Source organism: Arachis hypogaea, chromosome 17 (assembly GCF_003086295.3).
Source record: "Arachis hypogaea cultivar Tifrunner chromosome 17, arahy.Tifrunner.gnm2.J5K5, whole genome shotgun sequence".
NCBI classification, from domain to species: domain Eukaryota; kingdom Viridiplantae; phylum Streptophyta; class Magnoliopsida; order Fabales; family Fabaceae; genus Arachis; species Arachis hypogaea.
In genome coordinates, this window is record NC_092052.1 from 102337849 (window position 1) to 102354569 (window position 16721).

Consider the following 16721-nt stretch of genomic DNA (forward strand, 5'->3'; position numbering starts at 1 on the left):
TTTTGTGATTTCATGTGGGTGATGAAAAAGAGAGAAGAGAAAGAAGAGAGACTTTAGTTCGGTGGCTTTATGGTTTAGTTCAAATGAAAATGTAGTTTCATTCTTTAGTTTGCAACCAATTTGAATGAATGGACTTGGATCGCCTAGTTGGACTTGTGTTTGTCTTTGGGCCAGATTCTTTCTTTCCTTCTTCTTTGTAGATTAGCCACTCTTTCTTTGGATCAAATATAATGATACGAGTGTTTATTGGATCTAAACTAATGTTGGACTTTGGTTGTATGTTATTGGGTCAGAAGCTAGTTGTTGGGACAGTTTATTTTATATTAATTTTCTGCACACTTAAGCAAACTAATCACACATATAATTTATTTTTAATCCAATAATAATGTTTAGTCATCATTTATAATATGTTGTTAGTTCTTCAAACTCAATAGATTGAATTTTAGTCATTTATAATATATTTATAAAATACATGTTGAAATATAAATATACATTAAAAATAAATTAAATCACACATGTATATATATACAAATACATTAGTGGTTGATTTTAGTGATTAATTTTGGTGTACGAATAAGATTTTTGATAAATTAATATGTTGTGTTGACATGAAAAAATAGCAATGGATTCAAATATTAATGAAACATTTTTATTAAAAAACTATCAATGGCAAGATGAATAAAGATCAAGAAAATGGAAAGAGAAACTTCAAGAGAAAAAATTATTAGGAAATTATTGACTAAAAAGAATTGGTTGGTTCCTGATTTTTTTATTTGGCCTAACTTTTTATTTTAATACCAAGCCATAGCTTCTTAATTATTATATTCCTTTTTACAAGCACACCGAATACAACATCTTTTCTGTTTTCAAGATACAAAAATTTTATAACTTTATACGTTGAGATAGAAAAATATTCCTGTCTATCTTTCTATTTCTATATTTCTGTTTCAAAAATAAAATCAAGTACATAACCTTAGCAAAAATGTAGACAGGTCACAAATCTTTTCTAGTTTCTGTTGCTATATATGCGACTTCGAACACAAATTTGTCTAATATCATGAAGGGTTAATTAATTAGGGTGCCATTGGCATATGCACGCACAAGTGGTTCAAATTTAAGGCTTGTCAAAAGAAAAATCAACATTATGAGTTTCCTGTCTGTTATTTGGTGGTCCATGTCCATGTGATGTTGTAATCTCATTGAGTTGAATATGATGATGATGAGTATATGCTAATTCAGTCTCAGATAACTCAGTATCAGAAGGGTATGAACGTGGAGAATAGAGAACACTCTCAGTATCTGTGTGGTTGCTACTAGGCTTGTACTTGTGAAGCAAATGAATTGGTGATGTTCCTTGGCTTGGTGTTGTTTCTCCACTCATGTAACCTGAGTTACTAACATTATCCATCCCTGCTTTCCTTAACTTTGTTCTGTTCTTTGCTGTCTTTTGCCATTTCTTAATGGCCTTTGCTGTTTGCTCCTCAAATATTGCTTTCTTCATGTGTGATCCCATCTGCAAGAAAATGAACATGTTTGCTTTCATTCAACTAGCTAGCGCTACAGAGACAAGACAGAAAAGTTGTAAATAGTATATACCTGGGTTATTAGGGCATAGAGGGGGAATGTAATATAACTGCATATGAATTGTAAGAATACCCCAAGGATGACCCTTATCAGTATTAGTTTCAAGTTTTCATGGAAGCAAGACTTGATCTTAAACTCATACTGCATATATAGTGAAGAACAAAAAAATTACCATTATTATAAAGTAGCAGCATTAGGAAGCCAAAAATATAATATAAGGTGATCCGGTGATTATAATTCGATTGTAACAGAAGATAACCTCATGTAAAAAACGACCAGTTACTCATGAAAATATTATTCTCGTATGACCATTCATTTGTGACTCTTAACAAACTAATTATGGGTGTGTTTGGAGTTCACGTTGATGAAGAAGAGAGAAGTTTGTTTGAGTGTTTTGAACGTCCCATTTTTATGTTTGGCAACTCTTTGAAATACTGAATCCAGAAGTGATTTTACTTCTTAAACGTACGTTTACAAAAAACTAGAAATTATAGCTTCTGCATTTAGAAAATCACGTTAGCATTGAATTTTTTTTTATCGATTCTACCCTTTATTTTCCTGCTTGTAATCTTTTTAGTATTTAAATATTTTAAATATATAATTATATTTTTTATTAAATTTTTACTTTTGAGTTTGTATAAAAAAATTTATTTTTTGTTTGACTGTTAAAATTTGTAAATATAATTCTTGTATATTAATTTATTATTATAATTTTGTTATAATATAAATTATTAATTCCATTAAAAAGAATAAAGTAAATAAAATATTAATTATAACTAAGAATAAAATTATAAATAATTAAAATTTATAGTTTAAAATAATATTAAATAAAAGAGTACCAAAAATACTAAAAATTTATAAGTAATATAATATAATAAAATATATTTTGATATATTTTTTATATATTATTTTTATTTTTGATATAAAAATATATTTTGTCAATTTTTATATATTATTTTTATTTTAGTAAGTAAATATTACTTTTATTATAAATTTAATTAATAATATCTATTTAAATATCTAAATTAAAATAATAGAATAATTAAAAAATTTATTTAAGTTGATGTCTATTTTAGTAATTTTTTATCTAGAAGTAATTTTAAATAGTGTAATCCAAACAATATTTACTTGATTAGAATCCATTTTGATATAAAGATTACCAAACATAAATCACTTTAACACAAACTTACTTTTTATCAAAATCAAGTTTGAAAAATCAATTCTATGCAAACTCCCGTTTACAAACTGAAATCGGCTATTCTTACTACAAATCACTTATAAAAAACTTCGCAATGGGTAAAACATGTTCATAAATCGAATTTACTATATTCGATTTTGAACTTCTAAATATAATTCGAATTAACATGATTCGATTTAGTAGGTTCAGGAAAAATCGAGTTAGATAGCTTTGATTTAGTAGGGTTTAAACGTTGAGTTGAAAAGCTGATGGTAAATCGAATCAATGGGTTTCGAATTATTCTCCTAGTAAATCGAAATAAATGGTTTTGATTTACCATCCTACTAAATCATCGATTTACAGCCGTTGAAGATCATTGATAAATCGATATCAATGAAGTCGATTTACTTGCATAAAGTCTATATATAGAATTTGGTTAGAATTACAAATCACTTTCAACCAACCCTACCAAAATATATTAAAATATTCACTCATATTGACTTGAGTTATAGAGTTTTTTTTATATGTATCTACATTCTGTGTTCTTAATTTATGAAGCATACCCTATTGCCCAAAATATATTTAAGAGGAGTGCTAGGGCCAATAGGTTTTGCAATTTGTAACTATGAATTAATCATCATTAGTATTTTTAATGGTGTGAAATTATATCTAATAGTATAAAATTATTCACTTTTTTTTTTGCTGGTTAAATGTTAGCCAAATTTTAATAAAAGTGCTGCGTCTAAACTTTCTCTATATTTAATTCAACTTCAACTTGACGAGTAATATCAGAGAGGGTTTAATCATGCAAGAAGATAATGTATAATTAGTACTTACCACTGTCCAGAGGAAAAGGGCTATTTGAAAGGCATTCTGCACGAAAACGAAAAAATATATGATTATAATAATTTGAATGGACTGCAAAATAAGCATGTCACACTCACACACACCTGGAATAAGGTGAAGTGTATCAAGAATAGGATCCACTGGGGGCGATTGAACCAGAAATACTTGTTATTTGGCTCCACCACTGGCACCCCTCTTACAATTGTGGTTCTATCTTGGATTTCTTGCGCCATTTCCATTATTATTAGCTCAAGCTTCGTACCAACCAATAAAAGTATCTGCAAATTGCAATTGCATGCACCAATATTTTATATATATATATATATATATATATATATATATATATATACACATTAACAAGTTATTAATAGTAGTAATGGTTTCAGTTTCACGATCACAATTGCTAATTACCACTAATGGGATGAATGAGAGCCAGGTGAGCGTGTTCCATTCTGCAAGAATACAGTAATTAATTAATTAACGTTAATTAAGTAAGCCTCCAATATGGGAAGTAATATGCTTATGAGTGTGTTTGAAAGAGAGCAAGAATATTACTATAAACGTTTAAAAGCAGAAAGATGATAGCAGAAACCCAAAGTGGCATACTGCAAAACAAGAAAACATTAACATCAAAATTATTAACATTAACAAGAAGCTAAGATGACACATCACACACACAGACACACACACACACATACATATATGTATAACAATCTACCTGATACCAACAACCACTTTAAAATCGTCCTCCATAGATCTTTTGATATACTTATGGAAGTTGAATTTGCTATTGGGACCAAGATGTGCCTGTTATTAATTATAATGAACTCAGATATCAAATAGAACTCAACCATAATAAGCTTGCAATAATTACTTAGCACATACATTTATAAATCCATGTCGCATAGTCATGTAATCAACTTTGGTCACAGATGCAAAGAATTGCCTGAAGAACGCCACCTACATTATTGTATGCATATTTTGAGTTTCTTATTATTATTTGTAGTGATTGAAAGAATTGATGGAAGTAGAACTCACAATCCATCGAATTCCGGGCATCCTAGACCACCCTGAATGTTGCTTAACAAATGATGTTTGATGTGCTAACCTGAATCTTGCAGGATCTAACACGAGACCAATATTATTAGTATATAATAATAGTAATAAGATTAATAAGCATATATACGACTATCATCTGATAAAATTACCATTTGAAAATTGATACTCCAAGGAGGATGTCTCTGCTTCCCAAGACTTCCATTTCTTCATCTGTTAAGAAAGTTCATATAATAAGCCAACCAAGAACCACAAACATCAATTCATAATTGATTAACTATATAGAGCGATTAAATAACAAAATTTGATGATGTATGTAAGTTTATTTATTAAACTTACTTTTGCTTGAGATAGGACCATAGTCATGACGCTGTAGAAAATGTGAGAAACAGCGAGGACGAATACAAATATATGCAACTGGTGCAACCCTGAAGCAGATATCAGTGGCACTTTACCCTGCCTTGCCAACAAAATAGGAATTTAATTTCTCATATATAATATATGGTGACTAATTTTTGTAGTATTTTTTATTCTGATATAATTGTAAGTTATAATTTGAAAGTTGATTGTCCCTGACTTTGGTTGAGCAATAGTCGTCGCCGGAGATAGAAGTTGCTAGAATGCGACGCCATGACAACACATCATTGTCGTCCTCCGTCTCAAAAGAAAGCAAGCGTCTCCTACCATCACCACCATGTGAAACCACCTTCTTGCATGGAAGCATGGTGTCCCCAATACTGTGAGGGATGCATATTTTCTTTATATAATTTGTTCCAAATGTAAGTAGAAGCGATAAGAATCCTAACAGCATTAATTCTGCAACAAATTCAAATCATTTTGGACTCACTCCACTATATGTACATATATTACACATAAGCTTATGACTTAATTAATTACCTGATTTGATCTTCTCCAAGGCTTCATTCATTGCCTTCTTTTGCTTTTTCTGAAACCACTATCATGTATATATATACTATGTTGTTAGAAAATCACTACTAGTTAATTGATCGCACAACATAAGTATTAAAGATATAACCGTTTTCTCCTATCAATTAAAATTTTTGGAAGAAGTGGTTTAAGGCATTACCTTTCCAAGAGAATGGATTCCATGTTCAATTAAGACAGAGAGGATGACAAAGACACTGCACACCACAGCCACTGCCCAAGTGGGTGTTTCCTGAAGAGATCTTTCTCCTGCTCCTCCCTCTCCTCCAGCCATTGTTGCCTAGTTAGTTTTGCCAGAAAGAGATTATTCACCAATGCAATATCTCTAGTTATACATAAATCATAGAATAATGTTTTTGTCATATGCTTCTGAGTTTTATCTGCTGAGACCGTAGTATTGGTTATCACTCTGGCGGGAACCACTCACCTTATTTATAATAATATATAACAAAACTAACATTATATAATAATAATAATAATAATAATAATAATAACATTGTTCCAGTTTTAGCCGGCCTTTGGAATTTTACGATTTATATATGCTCTTATCGTAGCTGAACAAGCAAATTAGCAAAGCTTTGTATTGTTACCCCAATTATTTAATTAATCATTTAGTAGAAAGTGGAACGTGTCCTTTGGACTGTTTTTTCATGATTTCTTGTTACTCGATTGTCTCTGTGTGTGTGAATTGTGAGTTTGTATATTGGAAACTACTTAAAACTTATATTAACTTTATTACAAAAATATCTAACTAAGAACTATTATACTTGTACCTAACAACTATATCATAAGCTGGAGATGGTCTCATAGAAGAAATCGCGAAAATTTTATTCTTTTTTGAGTATGGTGTGACTTATTCTTGAATATACCATCACGTATTATCTAATAAATAAAGGGTTTAACTAACATATATTTTTGAGGTACATAATAAATTTATCACTAGTGTAAAATTTTAAATGTTTTTATTTAATAAATATATTAAAAATTTAAATTTTTTTTATATTTTTAATAAAAAATTTTTATTTTATAATCTTAAAATATACTTTTTATTAAGGAACATGATAGAGGATAGAATATTTGTAAGAAAAAAAATATTTTATAAAAACACTTTTATTTAATTAACATATGAAAAAATAGAAATAAAATTAATAGTTCAAGATATTGAAAATTTTAAATTAAAAAAAATGATAAAAAATTGGTGAAGAGACTAGTTTAGTGTACAATATTCAATTTCAAAGACTAAAATAAGTCGCTTAATAAGTCGCTTAATGGACGATACGTAGACGAATACTGTTGCGACACGTAACACAAACAGACACGTGGTCAAATAACATTGTGACATGTGGTACAACTATCCACATCAGCATACTACGTGTTACTGGTCACCACATCATCATATCATTACATGTGGCCAAATTATAGAGTGACATGTGTCACTTACAATCCACATCATTAAGCCATGTCATCACGTCATTAATAAAAAATGAGTTTGAGACTAATATGATGTACTTTTCTTAATTTTAGAGACATAATTGATGCAATTGAAATTTCAGGATAATTTTAGTGTACACACAAAGTTACAAACCATTTTGAAGTTTAACTCCTGATTAGTTGCTAGAATGAATAATGTCGCACTGAAAAAATTGTTTTCTTCGATTTGACCGATTCAACGAATTAAGACAAGTACCATCAAAATTTTTTAATTCTTTTGGGTGCACAAACTAACATCATTTTTATGGTTGACGTGCGTTCTGCTTTTTTCCGAGTTGACTGTTTCAGCCATAGTCAATGTTCATGAAATGGTCTTTTCCGTTGGGATTTCACTTGGACCTGGCATCATGATGGGCCCAACTATGATATGCCCAAATCCATCTCCTTGGGAACAGGATACAAACACTTTGGGCCATCTATTAGACACTAGAGAGGGCCACGGCCCAAGAAAATAATAACTTTATCATCTGATAATTAAAAAGAGTAATCACTTTTTGAAATAATAAGTAATCCTCAAAATTTTATTAAGATTAATTTAAATGTTTACTCTAATTAAAATTTAATGATTAATTGCTTAACTAATATTTCTATGTATGTAATCATTTACTAATAAAAATATTAGTTGTCAACTAATTAAAAAAGTCATGACCAAAAAAAAAAACTAATTAAAAAAGTAACCGTTAAATAAGAATATAAAGAAAATTAAATAGGTGAAGTATTTTGTTTAAGAGCTCCACTAGGTAGTAGGTAGCCATGTAGCTAGTATTTTATTGATTCTATAAATACAAGTATAAAGTATACTAATTGATTTATTTATGTTAATACATAGATGCAAAAATTGAACAAAAGATTAGTCAACTTTTTACCAAAATTGATTAGTGGTCTAAAAAAGTTTGTGTTTGTTTAATCAACTCGGAGTCTTGGACCATTTAAATGGGAAAAAAAAAGGGAAGAAATAGGCTGGGAAGAGAAAGAGGTGTGTACATATCCAAAGACGACTGTGTGTGTGTGTCTGTGTGTTTTTGGGGGAAAAAAAGAGGGGGGTAACTGCAGCTGGTTATATACAGTTATCGTTTCTTTTCGTTCTTTCTTTCTCTCTCTCTTAGATATTATCGACATATATATACACTCATTTTTTTCACTTCACTCTTCTCTCTTCAAAAATATCGCAAACACTTTTCGCACTTTCTCAGTTTCCCAACCTCTCTCTCTCTCTCTCTCTCTCTCTCTCTCTCTCTCTCTCTCTCTCTCTCTCTCTCTCCAGCTGAACTTAACTCAACCATGGCAGCAGTTTCCACTTCTTTCATCCTAACTCACTCCGGTAACCCTTCTTTTTCCTTTTCAAGATTCCTGCTTTCTACTCATCTCTTATTATATCCTTAATTCATTTTGCAAGATTTTCCTTTTTATTTTCTCCGGATTCGTTTTAGAAGATGCAAGTATCAAAATTGAGGTGCATTCCTCTGATTTAGTCAACCATGGATGTGTCTGAGTCTTATATGAACAGTGATCTCAGTAGAATTACCAAATATATGCTTGATCTTGATAAAATTCAAGTTATTCTTTTACTATTATTGATTCCGTGTTTAGCTTCAAAAATTGCATAATCGAGAGGCTTTCTTGTGTTGTGCAGTGTTGTGTTCATACCACAGTTATAGGTTTTCTTGGTGTGTAGTAATAATTAGTTGGATTTCAGTATGTCACATTGATATAAATGTAACGAGTTTCAAGACCACCGATTCATGTTGCTTTCTTGTGTTTATGAGCCTTTCTTTGCCATTCATCAAGATCTTCTTCTTCTTCGTATGTTGGGGTTAAAAGGGGGAAAGGGGGGGGGGGGGGGGGGAGGGTATGATAAAGATTTGGTGCGTCTTTGTTTCGTGCAATGGTGGTTGGCATTGCCCATTTTTCACTCTCATTCTGTATTTTGTTTTCTGCCGAAAAGGGCATGTTTTCTACTTTATCAAAAGCTTCTACTACAACAAGAATTACTGCAATGATTCTTTTAGCTGAGGGAACATCTTGATTTGTGACTGATCTGTTGTTCCAAACAATTTTGCTAGCATCTTCAATCAATAAGTTGGACTACTCACAGTTCAAGATCAAACATTCCAGCTTGTCACAGAATATCAATCGTCGTGGGGGAGTGCACCTGTCTTCGGCAAGAAGGCCTCTCACAATCCAAGCTGCATATAGGTATTCTCTTGGCTATTTCTGCAGTTTATCTGCCTGACTACATTGAATTTGTTGCAAAGTGAAAATGCATGAATCGAAATCCGTGATAATACAACCGTACATGGTGGTCTTTTTATATAAATTGCCTCTCAAAATCATAATCATAAATGAGTGGCATTCACACAGCACACATAACTGACACGAGGAAGAAACTAACAGGATTAAAAAATAAACTTTTGATTACAGCATTTTGTACTACATGATTAGATGTAATTAATTTGGAGTTCTACTTGTTTGGAACTACAGTGAAGGTGGAAGGCCCAGCGGTGCTAGCATCTTTGTCGGTGGCTTTCTCTTGGGAGGATTACTTGTTGGTACCCTTGGCTGCGTGTATGCACCTCAGGTAATAGATACTGGCGTTGTGTGGGAGCTGGGAGGCATTCAGATATTCGTCATAATATTTCTTTTCAATTTTATATGCCATTAACCATGATTAGCTTTGTTGCTTGAATGCTATTACCATTTTAATTTTATCTTTATACAGATCAGCAAAGCTCTGGCTGGAGCTGACCGGAAGGAGTTGATGAGAAAACTGCCAAAATTCATATATGATGAAGAAAAAGCCTTAGAGGTGAGAAACTGCTTGTTCTTCATATTGCCCTTCATCTATATCTTAATGAAGGATGCTTGCCATGCTGAATCTTACTTGTCCCTTTTCGCCCACAAATTCCCTTGCATGCACGTTATTAGATTTAAGCATTTTACCAATCTTAGACTTATTTGCCAAATTCATATAATGATTGTCAATTTGTCATTCTGAAATCTGATTTCCCCTATCCGTCCAGTTTATGTCCTACGTTGGGTTGCAAAAGTTCATATGTATTGTTAACTTGGTCGACGTTATTGGTGCTAAGTATTTCTTTAATAGCTCAAAAATTTTGCCTTACTTTGCATTGCAGAAAACAAGAAAAGTACTGGCTGAGAAGATTGCACAACTGAATGATGCCATAGATGATGTTTCCTCTCAGCTACGGTCAGAAGAGACCCCAAATGGAGTGGCTGTGAACTCTGATGAACTCGAAGCTGCTGCATGAGACTGTTGCTGTGATCTCATGGTACAAATTGACAATTACTCTGTTCACTAAAAGCACTTGGTACAAATTACAAAATGTATTTTGAATTTCTTGTAATACCTTTTTAGTATTAATAAACGAAGCAGATTTCTTTTCATGGCAGCGTCTAGTGTGTGGGATGACTATTAGTTAGTGTTTGAATTCATTCACTGTTGTTACAATGTGAGTCAAGTCCTATAAGTGGCTGGCTGCTTCTGTGCTACTATCATCAGCTATTACCATACCCTAATGAGAGGCTGCTATGACAGGCGTCAATTTTCATAGTTTACCGTTTCTGGTTTGTGTTGTTTACATAATCAGTGATTAATAAATACTTTGGATTATTCATGTTTGGATGATGTCAATTCTGTGCCCCTTTTGTAGCGAACATGAAATGGATGCTAATGCTACCCATGTATCCATACTGCAATTATTTTGTGTTTTCTAGTGATGCTCCAATATTAAAAGATTATTTGATCCAAATTCCAAGATTTTGAAAGTAAAAGAGTTGGTTACAACTTACAACAATCAAGCTAAGGTGCAATTAGTGTAGTCAATCCAATTGATGATTATAGCTAGTCTGAATGCATGGATGGCCTACCTTTAAATAGCTATGATAATCATGCAGCTTTCATAAAATTAGCAATATGATAATGATATAGTAGTATACGAATGGAAATTTTGTATGAATTGATAACGAAACATGGAGTGTCTGCAATTATTGATTTACCAATCCCCTACTTTCGGAAATCACAATTAAAAAGGAAGATAATTAACAAGCATTTCTTTTTCAAATATTTATATTTTATAACAAATTGACAATTTTCTGCCATTTTACCTTCTTATCAAAATAAAATGAAATGGATTCTACTGCTAAAATTTAATAGATTTTCTTTACTCATTGTCTTTTAAGGCAACAACCAGTACAAAAAAGTTTCTTTTTTTCCCTAACATTTTAGTGTATACTAGTGGATTAATAAAGACAAATAAGCCTATTAATCTACTTTTTGTATTTTTATTAGAGGAATGTTAGATTACCATTAGAATTTATTTTTTTGACCATCACTTAATCTTTGATGTTTAAAAGACTAAAAAAACTAGAGTAAATGAATTGAGTTATCGTTAAGTAATAACCAAAAATAATAAATTTTGATAATTTTTCTCTTTTTGTTATTATCTCAACGTAAAATTAGTGAAGATGGCAAATTCTTTAATGATATAATTAAAAGAAAGTATAAGAAAATATTGGTGATGGTAAATAATGTGAATAATAAATTTAAAAAGGAAGATAAATTAAAAATTAAAAGTCAAATTCTTAATTAATTATTTAATTTTAAATTTTAAAATTTAAAAAATTAAGATTAGTAATTAAATACATTCACATTATAGTCACCAAAAAAAATACATTCACATTACTTATTGTTACTTCTAATTTTACCATAATTTCTCAATCTACCGTGCACGTCCAAAATTGTGGTCGTCGATCTCCTATTAATTAAACGGGATTACCAATTAAATCGGTGTGAAAATAGCAAACGACAGTTTAAGTTTCATGTTTGCAACTCCATTGGTTCATGATTGCATTCAATAGAGGAGGATGTGTGAAAAACCATAAAGTTGCTTAAAAGCATCCAAAACGCTTTTGTAGTCGTTCATTTATTTTTCTTCTTGCTCTTAAAAAATAAAAGAAGAAGAAAAACAGAGAAAAACATATAGCACAAACGAAGGGAAATTAGTAAGCGGTGAGGAATATGCTACATGTGGCTGAAAATATGAAAGTCTAATTACTGGAAAAAAAAAAGGAGAAAAATGTTGTCCAATCATGATCTTATCCTATCCTACAGATTTTTGGTAACTTATTCACCACTCATTCCCGTTTACTCACCATCAACGTCAACCATATTTTTATTTTGACACACCAACTTCAAACAAAAGAAAGCTGTAAAAGAATAAAACTAGAGGACCAAACGCAACATAATTATTTATTTTTCATATTATATACCCAGCTTGACAAGAAGAACAAGAAGTAGTTGATTTGCATTGGTTGCAGCCATGGCTACTTACGCAGCTCTAGCTTCCACGAAGATCCCCACTAACACAAGGCTTCCATGCAAGTCCTCTCACTCTTTTCCAACCCAATGCTCCTCCAAGGTTACTACTATATCATCATCTCTTTCCAAATTCTGTGGCATAATTAAGTAGTTCGATCTTAATTATTATTCTTATTCATCACTTTGATTCATTATGAGCAGAGGCTTGAGGTGATGGAGTTCTCGGGGCTGAAATCAAGTTCATGTGTTACCCATGCCATTAATGCTAGAGATTCTTCCTTCTTTGATGTTGTGGCTTCTCAACTCACTCCCAAGGTTCATTTCTTAATCAACCATTTGAGCTTTTTATTTAAGCAATTTTTTTTTCTTTCCGTTTTTTTTTTTTTTAAATATTGTGAGTTAAAAGTAGACGACGGGATCAAGGCCTGTGAGGGGAGAGACAGTGGCCAAGTTGAAGGTAGCTATCAATGGCTTTGGACGCATCGGTAGAAACTTCTTGCGCTGCTGGCACGGTCGCAAGGACTCACCCCTTGATGTGGTTGTTGTGAATGACAGCGGTGGTGTCAAGAATGTAAGTATTCGCATTACAATGCCATTTTCAGATGAAATGAATGACAGTAATTAGTACGTACGTAATTAACATATGGTGATTTAATTTGCATAAGCAGGCGTCGCACTTGCTTAAATATGATTCTATGCTGGGAACTTTCAAAGCAGATGTGAAAATAGTGGATGACCAAACCATTTCCGTGGACGGTAAGCCCATTAAGGTTGTCTCAAACAGGGATCCTCTTAAACTTCCTTGGGCTGAGCTTGGAATTGACATTGTTATTGAGGTAAGTCTTGACCTTTTGGATTCTGTGCTTCCTTTGATTTGATTTGATTTGATTTGATTCGATTTGATTGGATGATATTCAGGGAACTGGAGTGTTTGTGGATGGGCCTGGTGCTGGAAAACACATCCAAGCCGGTGCCAAGAAAGTCATCATCACTGCTCCTGCTAAGGGTGCTGATATTCCAACCTACGTCCTCGGAGTCAACGAACAAGACTACGGCCATGATGTTGCCAACATTATAAGGTCCTTGAAACATTAACACTCTTCTTTAAGCTAAGTAAAAGTAAATGAGTAATTATCATTAGTATAACTAAGTGGTTGATTTTGAATTCTTTCTTTTTTTTTCCTTCAATTTAGTAATGCTTCTTGCACCACAAACTGTCTTGCTCCGTTTGTGAAGATATTGGATGAAGAATTTGGTAAGTCAAAACCTCCGACACATGATGATGTTACTTAATGTTTGAGAACTTAGAGAGTTACTTTGATTTGCTCTATATTTTCCAGGCATTGTGAAAGGAACCATGACAACTACACACTCCTACACAGGAGACCAGGTACAAAATCAGCTACAATTTTGCTCTTGTTTATCTCTTTAACTAGTCTAGTGTTTACTCTTCAGTGCTGTTTTACCAATTTGTAACTGAATTGTGCTTGTGCAGAGGCTTTTGGATGCTTCACACAGGGATTTAAGAAGAGCAAGAGCTGCAGCATTGAACATTGTTCCTACAAGCACCGGAGCAGCCAAGGCTGTGTCCTTAGTGCTGCCAAAACTGAAGGGAAAGCTCAATGGAATTGCGCTGCGAGTGCCTACCCCTAATGTCTCAGTAGTTGACCTTGTTATCAATGTTGAGAAGAAGGGTGTTACGGCTGAAGAAGTCAATGCAGCTTTCAGAAAGGCAGCTGAGGGGCCGTTGAAGGGTGTATTGGACGTGTGTGATGTTCCTCTTGTGTCCGTAGACTTCCGCTGCACCGATGTTTCTTCTACTATTGACTCTTCACTCACTATGGTCATGGGAGATGATATGGTTAAGGTTGTTGCTTGGTATGACAATGAATGGGGTTACAGGTTAGGCCACTCTCCACATATAGCAGCTACTTTTGTTTTGGCTTTCTCACTTAATGAATCCTTGAGATAGAACATGCACATGTAGCAGTACATTGAATTAGCATGTACTATAGAAATTATCATATATAATTAAAATCGGCAACTATAGAAATTTAGTACATTGAATTATCAGTGATATATATTTTAGAACAGATGGTGAATATTGTTACAAAGGATCAGATTATTGATAGTTAAAATACGGGGTGATTGCAGCCAAAGGGTTGTGGATTTGGCACATTTGGTGGCAAACAAGTGGCCCGGAGTAGCTGCTGCAAAGGGAGGTGGAGACCCATTGGAAGAGTTTTGTGAGACAAACCCAGCTGATGAAGAATGCAAAGTCTTTGAATAGAATAGCAGCTTTGGTTATTATCGCTGCCACCAGACCATTTATTTTGAATTTGTGTTAATTTAATTTATGAGGGAGAACAAGAACAACGTGTTCAGACGACAATAGGTGAGGATCATGTCTGGGGCATGTCTTCTAAAATTTAAATGTGTATGCTATTTGCTGTTGAATAATGCCTTTTTTTTTGCGCAACAACAATGCATAATACCATGATGATATATTGTATTGGTGATATATTATTTATTATTCTTCGAATTGATTAAGCTTGTTTAGTTCCAACTGGAATTTCAATGGCTTGTGCAGCCTCCGTTTAAGGTAAAAAAAAAAAAAAAAAAAAAAAAAAAACCAAAAAACGGTTTTTGGTCAAGAAGGAAACATAGTTTTTGGTGTCTAAACATGAAAAGAAACAAAGTAAACACTATCTTATATCCGAGCACATAATTTGCTCAAGATCAACACAAGGCGCAAACCAAATAACATGATTAGAGTTACTTTTAGCACCATATCTAACCATCTAATTCGTAGTTCTATTTGCTTTTTGAGATACCCACTTAACGTGAACAAGCCAAGAACGAGATAAAAGCTCCTGAACCAAATCTGTTACTTCCAATGAATATTCACTTGTAAGATCATGCATAATGGCCAGAATATCAAGACAATCCGTTTCACATATAATATTTCTCAAACCGCAATCCCAATCTAAAACCAACTCCCTCCAAGCAGCAAATAATTCACATTTGATGATAGACCAAGGAGGAATGCTTTCAGAGCAGCCCAAGATCCAACCTCCCTTAAAATCTCTAATAATACACCCGAACTCTGCTAAATTTGAATCCAGATACAAGTTTGCATCACAATTAACTTTAAAACTGTTGCTTGCCGGTGGTTCCCAACACAAGCAATTTTGAAGAGACCTAAAGGTATTGTTTCAATTCCTGTAAAGTAAGTCCTTGGCGATAATTTTGGCCAAGGCAACAACCTTGTGGTCTGTCCAAGGGTTGTCAGCATTGAATATGTCTTGCACCTATGTCTACATACCCACCAAAGCCTTGCACCAAAAGACGCCTCATTGTCAGCCAAGGCCTTCCGAAACCACTCTTCGAGAGCAGTACCAGCCGTCAAGTCGAGGATATTAGGATCCAACATATGCCAAATTGCCTTTGATCGTTCACAGACTCTAAGGCAATACTCCATTGTTTCCTGTGCCTTATTACATCTCTTACATATATCTGAATAAGCTAAATGCCGCTCGAATCGAAATGTCTCAGTTGGTAGAGCATCATGTAAGCCAAGCCACATAGTGAATTTGAACTTCTCCAAAATGTTAGTATTCCACAACCAGTTCCAGTTGCTATTGGCATTCCAATTCAAGGATTTCTCTAATAACTATCTATAACTCTCCCTTGCACTATACTTTTTTGTTGCTGCAGGGCACCACTTCCACTGTGGCTCCAACTCAGTCAAATTAGGATATCTCAAACCACGAATAAACTGCTTAATCTCATGCGAAATAAGCGTGGTAAGACTATCAACCTCCCATGATACCCCTTTCCACAAGTCAGCCACTATGAAATCTGATTAAAAAATATGCACATAAGGAACAAGGTTGCAAAGCTTACCAAAAGAAGTCAACTTATCATACCAAACTGATTTGTGGATATCCCCAACATTCCAATGAAACCCTTCCTTAAGATGCTCATAGGCACTAACAATGTTCTTCTAGGTAGCCGATGAAAAATTTCTACTATTTTTTCTCATACCAGACTAATTCTTGAGATATTTATGCTTCAGAACCTGCACCCACAACTTCTCACTATTATTTAGACAATCCCATACCAGCTTTTCCAAAAGTGCCATGTTAGCATGGACCTTAATACCCAATTCTCTTGCCTTTTTAGGATTTATGGCGACCTCCCACCTGACCAGAGACAGCCCTTTCCCGGTCGCTTGGCCTTTCCACAAGAACTGTCTCATCAAAGAATCAATTTTATTACATG

At 33.2% G+C, this 16721-nt stretch overlaps 3 protein-coding genes across 3 annotated transcripts; 2 read left to right on the forward strand and 1 right to left on the reverse strand.

The window, feature by feature from the left end:
* Positions 1 to 985: 985 nt before the first annotated feature.
* LOC112765308 (MLO protein homolog 1) lies at positions 986 to 5969 on the reverse strand. The gene is made up of 14 exons (XM_025811217.2): positions 5751 to 5969; positions 5561 to 5618; positions 5241 to 5479; positions 5003 to 5119; positions 4816 to 4876; positions 4646 to 4731; positions 4493 to 4567; positions 4326 to 4414; positions 4163 to 4212; positions 4019 to 4059; positions 3712 to 3885; positions 3599 to 3634; positions 1597 to 1725; positions 986 to 1513 (listed from the first exon to the last, which is right to left on the reverse strand). Exons 1-14 carry the CDS (start codon positions 5880 to 5882, stop codon positions 1115 to 1117), a joined length of 1686 nt encoding a protein of 561 aa, XP_025667002.1. The 5' UTR covers positions 5883 to 5969; the 3' UTR covers positions 986 to 1114.
* Positions 5970 to 8018: 2049 nt separating this feature from the next.
* LOC112764376 (uncharacterized) lies at positions 8019 to 10751 on the forward strand. Its single transcript, XM_025809934.3, has 5 exons — positions 8019 to 8420; positions 9163 to 9295; positions 9581 to 9677; positions 9819 to 9905; positions 10234 to 10751. The coding sequence occupies exons 1-5, from the start codon at positions 8381 to 8383 to the stop codon at positions 10366 to 10368; spliced, it is 492 nt and encodes a 163-aa protein (XP_025665719.1). The 5' UTR covers positions 8019 to 8380; the 3' UTR covers positions 10369 to 10751.
* Positions 10752 to 11908: 1157 nt separating this feature from the next.
* On the forward strand, positions 11909 to 14979 carry LOC112764375 (glyceraldehyde-3-phosphate dehydrogenase B, chloroplastic). Its single transcript, XM_025809933.3, has 9 exons — positions 11909 to 12537; positions 12639 to 12752; positions 12847 to 13008; positions 13106 to 13273; positions 13356 to 13516; positions 13631 to 13692; positions 13778 to 13827; positions 13933 to 14339; positions 14592 to 14979. Exons 1-9 carry the CDS (start codon positions 12439 to 12441, stop codon positions 14725 to 14727), a joined length of 1359 nt encoding a protein of 452 aa, XP_025665718.1. The 5' UTR covers positions 11909 to 12438; the 3' UTR covers positions 14728 to 14979.
* The last annotated feature ends 1742 nt before the right edge of the window (positions 14980 to 16721 follow it).